The sequence below is a fragment of the Merops nubicus genome, unplaced genomic scaffold, assembly GCF_000691845.1.
Source record: "Merops nubicus isolate BGI_N331 unplaced genomic scaffold, ASM69184v1 scaffold20744, whole genome shotgun sequence".
In the NCBI taxonomy this organism is placed as follows: domain Eukaryota; kingdom Metazoa; phylum Chordata; class Aves; order Coraciiformes; family Meropidae; genus Merops; species Merops nubicus.
The window spans coordinates 23,276-30,785 of NW_008603851.1; the positions used below are offsets into that span (position 1 = coordinate 23,276).

Here is a 7,510-nt window from a genome sequence, read left to right on the forward strand (position 1 = left end):
GCTCACCAGCTGAGAGTGCCATCCACTGCTGCCAAGCCTCTGGAGCAGCGCTGGGTCTGCAAGAGATCCCGCGGAAACATTGCTTCCTGCTGGCATCAAAGAAGAACATTTGAATGAAGGCCGTGCATCCACAAATTTTACACTTCTGAAAGCACATGCTGTCGTTTTCCTTTTTTAAGCAGAAATTGAATTTGGATTAAAAGGAGCCAGAAACAGCACGTTCAAAAGCATCTGAGAGTGGTCTTTGTGCTGCGAGGTACTGACCAGCAGAGCTGCTCCCACACTGCTCCCAGTCCTCCGGACCATAATTGCACTAGCAATTATGATGATCATCTGCTGCATTGATCATAGCTGGTAATTCCTCTGGGTATGCCACTTAAAATGCTCTTGTATTTGTAAGGCACAGGGTAGCACCAGAATAACGCCACAGCAAGGAAAAGCTGTCATTGTATGCTGAAATAAAGCTCCAGGACAAGTTAATATTGTGCAGTCCAGGGTTTTTCTGTTGTCTTTTGCACTCCCTGCTCTTCCCCTGCCTCCTAACATCTGCTGACCACCACACAGCCACTTCAAATTTAAGAACCAAGCACAACACATCAGGTGAGTGGTTTTGTTTCCACAGCCCCCCAAAAGCAGCTGATTCCCTTCCTGACAGTAAGGTTGTTCAAGGATTAAATAAATTTAACAGCTTCCATCAGCTCACCATGATCAACCCAACAGCCCAGGACACAGAACGGGAGCAAAAGCCCAGACGCAGGGCTTGCCATGGTTTTGGGGTTTGCAGCAAGGGATGCACTCACACCTCCTCCATCCACTCTGCTCCAGGGCGGAGGGAATATCTCCAGGATCTCCTAACCTGCCCCAGCTGCCTCCAGGTCCCCCAGCACTGGCATGGCACATGGAAAAAGCATTTCGTGTGCGGGATTGCTGCTCCATCCAGCTGGGAAGCATTCGGCACGGTCCGATGCCTGGAGGCTGGATTTAGACAGCTCCAGCCTTGAAATAAGAGCCGCTAACTGCCAGGCTATTTAGATACCAGAGTTCACTGGGGAGGTGATGGACTTACTGCTACCTCAAAGTGAAATTGGAGAGCTTTTAAAAATGTGCTGAAACGCAGCTTTTGGGTAAAATACTACAGCACGTGCATGCATGGAAAGGGACCGAGCAGGAGGCGGCTGCAGCTGCTGGCACAGGCATACAGGAGTCACAGCTCCTCTTCAGCACCCTCAGCTTTCCACCCACCATGAATGGAAGGTAGAGCTCTTCATGGGGCTTTTGTCTTTCCTCTACTTGGCCATAAATTAGCTCATCTGCTCCCCATTATTATGCAGACTTGGGTTGCTTCAGTCTGCCTTGTTCCTTCCTTGCTACATGCAAGACTTTAGTCTCTTGAGGAGTGGAACAGTTTGCTGAACTTCTAGGTCTCAAGAAAGGACGAGAAGGTAAAATTCACTTGACCGTGACATAGTGGCACAACTGAGGCACACATCCCCCAGAGATGGCTGGCCCAGATAATGTACTTTCTACCACACCAAGGTGGTGAAAGTGGGTATCTTTAGATAAAGGTGTAAATGCATGTTCGGTGTAGGTTCATCTCCACTCTCCCTTCCTCGCTTTGTGACCTCAACAGCAACTGATGAAGCTTGGAGGTTTTGTAACTCAAGCCCTTGCTATAGGTCCTACAAAAGATCCAGAACAGGAACCCACACATACGTTAGCCCCTGAATAAATTCCCTGTGACAGCCATGAGTTTCATGCCACCTCAAAGCTCTCAAGGTCCAAGCTCTAACTGCTGCATTAGAGGAAAATGGTCCCCTGAACCTTCATGCTACTAATTTTAGCTCAGATGAGATTTTCATAACTTTTTAAGAGGCTCAAGTCAGAGCAACCGTGCTGACAGCAAGAGGGAATTAAGTTCTTATGGTGCATACACGGGTCTTGAATGTTGGCATGCTGGAACCATATAGAAAGCCACACCGCAGCTGAAGTAGAGCCCCATCTTTTGTTTAATTGAAAATCTGTGCCCATAACCAGCTGCTCCTATTATTGAGACACAATAAAGACAAAAATCCTCCAAAATCCCCTTTATTCAGAAATTCAAGCTGGCGTGTTATAACATCTTTGGATTTCTCCAAACCACAGGCCCAAGGAATTCAAGGCTGCACATTCACACGTATCTACACATGCCTTGCCTAAAAATGTGAAAAACACATCATAAAAGTACTTATTTCTAAGCATCTGCCCTCAAACTTATGTCAGTTCAAGGAGGATCAGCTGTCGGACTGCCAGCCCCAGCAGACAAACCGGCTCCCAAAACTGCCTTCCCCTGTCTTTGCAGCCAGGCCTGGGCTGGGATTTTGCTCTGCTGAGGACACTTTTCTATTGGTGCCTGCCCATTTCAGGACTTTCACACTTCTTTCTGTATCCAACCATCGAACAGCAGGCAAGGAAAGGTATTTCTTAAAGTCCGCATCCTGAGCTTCTGCCTCACTTCCTGCATGGCCACCTCTCCCATTCCCATCTGCATCCAAATCTTCCACAGGAGAAGTCCCTCTTCTGCCATAAAACAATTTCTCATTGAGGTCCAATCCAAGCGGGATTAGAGCCCACAGGACACCCTTGTCCATCCTGTGTAGTGGACTGCTATTAGAAGAAACCACATTTTATAATCACGTTGTAATTTATGGAGCTCAGCCTTGGGATTTTACCCATCACTCTCCCTGTTGGCAGGTTGCCACTGAGCCTTACACCTCCGATGGTTTGAAACCTCTTCCAATTTCCTGCCTGAATGCATTTGGAGCCAGTTTATATCTATGTTTGTGTGCCAAAGTTGGAGCTTGGATAACTGTTCTTCCTTCGTTAATGTGTAGGGAGTGACCATAACCCTTCCATGTGCTCGGCTGAACAAATCAAGCTCTTCTAGGGTCCTCAACAAAATAGCATTTCCAGTCCTCAGTTCATACCCCTCTTTCTTGGGCAGAGATGTCACAAAATTTTAGCGGGTTTGCCAGATGGATTTTTACCATACATTCCATGGTGGTATTTTAACATCCTTTTATATTACTATTTTCATCCCTGTGTTATAAACATATTTAGAATTATATAATATTTATCGCTGTTTTGTAAAGCATTTTGTAGTCCTGCACACTGATGAGCCATAATTTAAGGGATAACTTTCAGTTCTGCTCTTCAGGGCAATGTCTGGATTATTATCTGTGAACTTGGACCAACGTTTCTTTTTCTCTTCAGTAGCAGGCATTAAGTAACCAACTTGGTTTTCACATAGTTGACATGTACCACAGACAAGCTGATGCCTGAATTAGTGTCCAGGAATCCAGTGAGACCTTGTAGGTTTGAGTCGATTCCCCTTTAGATTACACTTGACAATTTAAGCTATGGATTGAAAGGACTCTCCAAACTCTGAAGTGACCTGTGGAAACTGCCAAACCCCTATGTCATGTTTGTTGGCCAAACTCCCCCTCTGAAATCCTGTAAATTGCTGCGCTGAGTGCGATGTGAGCACTGTCTCCCAGGAATAGTGAGGTAGGAAGGCTGTCGTCCAAGTATAATAAGAAAACTGCATTAGTCTTTCAGGGGACCACTTCCCTCGCCAGCTCGCATGCTGCATAGAGATTTTAATAAAGTAGAATATTGCAGAAAAAGTTGTTTCATTTCATCTGCTTCATGTCAAAGAAACAAGACAATGAAACAGCGGAAGGCAGAGAAAAATTCACTGCCTACCAATGCAACTTTCCAGCCCAGCCTGATGGCCGTGTCCTCAGCCAGAGCAGAGCCCACCAGTGGCTCCACGGCAGACATCAGCTTTCTAGAGCTCCACGTCACATGTGCACGCCTGACTCATCCACCAGAAAGCCACACGTCTCTCTGGAGTCTTGCACGGCTCCAGCAAGTTGCTGCAGAGGTACCTCCTACCCCTGCGGGAGGCAATTAGCACCTCCTGCACTCCAGAGCACCTCCCAGCCCTGCAAAGCCCCTAGCACAGGCCAACTCCTGGAGAAATTCAGGGTGCTGCCCTTCACCCAGGAACAACCCCCAGCCCTGCATTGTGGCTCTTTCACAGCTCAGAGGAGTCACACCTCACTTTTATCTCCTTAGTGGCTCATCTGATGTGTGAAAGGTCCCAAAGGGGCTGGCAGATGAGCTATGCTGGAAGGATTTCAGTGCTTGTCTTTGGCTCTGCTTATGGCTGCTCCTCATCTCCATGGTGATTAGAGACAGGTCTGAAGTGGAAAATCTGCTAAAAGGCCCAGCAGTGCAGGCAGAGGACCTTAATTAGGAAGTGGGTGTTCATATTGAGAAGTACCGTGGCCTCTGCAACAAACAGATGCTGGAAGAGCCAAAAAATGCATGAGATGTCAGTACCTACTGCTAGAGCTAATGGACTTTTATTTTCTCCTGAGCATTCCAAACTTCCTGATGGCAATCTGCTTCTTACAAAGCACCTGAGGGATCACAGAAACATCCAGGTCTTCTGAAATACGTTACCACCATGCTAGAAGTGGGTTTCAATTGCTGTCTGTGCCACGCTGTACTCATCAGAGACCATGTCTACCTGGTCAGGTGCCACCTGCCGCTAAATACCTGTATTTCCACCCAAAGCTACAGGGATATGGGCCAGCTTGGGCTCCAGAAGCCACTGACACGCCTGGACAGCAGGTCGTGCTGAGAGCAGGTGGCATCAGCTTAGGTATGGCCCTCCAGTGGGAGTCCTGAAACCCAACTGGTTCACGTTCCTGCAGCATGAAGGACCAGCAGAGCTACTACAGGACCATCTGCATCTGTCCATGCACCGTGTCTTCTGCCTGCTGGGAGGCACAAAGGGACCTTCTGACATAAGGAAGGTGACAGAAAACAAGGCTGCTGCCTGATCAGCTTGGATGGATGGCACCAAAGGAAACACATGGTGCTGTGGAGTTTCAAGGAAGCACCAAGCAAGACTTGTACAGAGAAGAAGAAAAGAAAAGAAAATAGCAAACAACTGGATTTTCTCTAATCAGACAGATAATATTTACAGCCTACGGGTGGTGCCAAAATATTCCAGGAAATGCCTAAGCCCTTCTGAATAAAAGCTCAGGAAAACACAGTACTTAAGGACGGCAGCTACAACAGTAAGAATGAAAGCTTTCCACCCTCTCCCAGCCTCTTCACACAGTTTAAAATGATTGCTGTAGCAATTACCAAAGCTAAGCTCATTTTTCAGTCTCCTCTGCAAATTAAGTTCTGAGTTGAACACAAAAAAGATCCGCATAAAACCCAAACGAATCATGTAAACTTCAAGGAGGGGAAATCAATGCGTGTTCAGGTCTAATCCATCCTGCTCTGTTCCTGTACCCAGAGACCTGAACTTTATTTGAGCAATTCCTTCCAGTAAGGCACAAACATCATGCTTGAAAAACCAGCTCCAAAAGCTTTGGCCCATTTTCAGAGTCATCAACCAGCTTTGACTGTCTGCCCTCGACTTAACACAGAGTGCAGTGGTCCAGGAGGGCAGGACAGGAGCACAGAGTCCTCACAGAATGCTGGAGTCCCACCACTATCCCCCTTCCCCCATGAAACAGTAGTAGGTATGTCTGTATCTGTTCCCTTGCACAACCACAACAAACCTCATCCTGAAAGTATTTTGTTTCCCTGCTCTCAATTACCAATGACATCTACAGACACAGAGAACCACAAATCCTGCAAGGATCGCATCTCTGTGTTGTTTCATTTGTGCACTCAGACCAGACCTACCTCTGCAGCTCCCTAAAGTGCACCCAGAAACAGCTGCGTGCAACGAGTGCTCACACTTCTAGAGGAAAAATCAGAGCAACTATTTCCAGAGAGGACATTAAAGCAATTTATTCCTGGTTAGCTGGGTGGTGTCACCGTTACCTGCTCAGGCTTCAGCCCAGGGGGGACCCATGCGTACTCTTCCAAGGCACAGCCCGAGTCGTCGTCAGATGTTGAGTTTCTCTGGAAGTCAAACATGAGCTTCGTGACGGTCTTCTCCATCTCCAGAGGCATAACTGTTACGATGTGCTCTTCCTGGGAGCACTTACAGTGAAGGCAAATCTTCCTGCAAGGTGAGGAGAGAGGAGAAAGAGGAGATGCCCTGGTGAGTTGCACTTCAAGTAACCAAGCAAAGCAATTCCTGCCAGTCGTTGGCCTGCAGCTACTAAACTCAACCCTTGCTTATGCTCAGGCATTTTCTAACGCCGGGTTTGTGTCTTTCACAAGGAGGAAACAGAAGTCCATATTTGCTGTAACAACACTTGGCAATCAAGCTGAGTCACGCTGCCCAGTGTTTGGGGAGATGTAATTGCTCGTCCCTTTACTGCGCCGAGGAGCACTTCCAGGGGCCAGCCCAGGCAAGGGCCACGTGCCCTCCTGGTGTGGATCAGCGTGCCAGCCAGTAATTGCAGAGCACTTATCGAATTTAGGACAGCTGAGCACTTGGCTAATATGGAAAATGGTGGATTGACTGGGAAGCTGTGAATGACAAGTCCCTTTAGCATGCTGATAGCACATATTTCCTTATTAAAGTAGCATAAAAATTGATTATACCCTGAACATAAAAAGCTAAACTAAATTAGGGGAGGCTACAACAACGACAGTCAGACTACAACGGCATCTTAACCACCCAGCTTGACGGCACGTGCCGTGGCTCAGCAGCTCACATGCTGCCCAAGAGCTGGACGGGGGGCAAAGCACAAGAACTGAAAGAACAACCCACAGGTTGCAATTTAACAGCCAATAGCTTAATTCACTGCAAGTATCACTTCTTAGCATTTCTTTTAAGGGCCTGCTCCTGCAGCTGATGGTCTGTGGGAGATCTTCTTCATGGGCTTAAACCCGAGCATTTGTCTGCAGGGCTGCTAGGACATGGCACCCCTTCACCAGGACTAACAGTAATGGACTAGCCTGGCTGAAAACATCCTCCAGCCCCACAGAAAGAGGTTTTGTAATAAATGCTGACAGATCGTTTTCATTTTCTGCAAATGTAATGCTCTTCCACAATATGGGTCAATGGTATCTATTTTAAAAGTAACCACACAGGATCAGAATTAATTTGCGCTACTGTAATGCCGCTGACTTCTGAGGAACGAGATAGGGTTTCACTGGGGTAGCAGAAGGGAGACATCTCAGAAATAACAAGGTAACACACAAAAGGCAAGGGAAAAGTTGCCATTGCCATTGCAGGTTTTTCTGCTCCAAGGTAAAACAAAGAAATCTAGAAGGTAGTAACAGTTAAACCCCAGGGCTTTAATTTTCAAACACCTTTCTTTTCCACCCTCGTGTACAAGCCAGGGAAGCATACCAGTGCTCAGATCCAGATTCGAGTCTGAATTTCCACTTGGCCATTACAGCACAAAAAATGCACTCTAGCAAAAGTCAAGAGGCTCCGTTAAGTCAAGCCAGGGAGATCTGCCAGATTTTCCCATTTCCTGCCTTTCATCAGATCTAAACCACACAGCAACCCCCACGCACCCCCGGCGTCTGGTTTGCGTCC

At 47.2% G+C, this 7,510-nt stretch overlaps 1 protein-coding gene across 1 annotated transcript in view; it reads right to left on the reverse strand.

The window, feature by feature from the left end:
- Positions 1–6,069, reverse strand: part of LOC103771526 (prickle-like protein 2) — a gene marked incomplete at its 3' end in the record, with an annotated part of 29,339 nt that extends 23,270 nt beyond the window's left edge. Inside the window, 1 exon segment of the mRNA XM_008938827.1 lies at positions 5,893–6,069. Coding sequence (XP_008937075.1) covers positions 5,893–6,024 — 132 coding nt within the window.
- Positions 6,070–7,510: the final 1,441 nt, after the last annotated feature.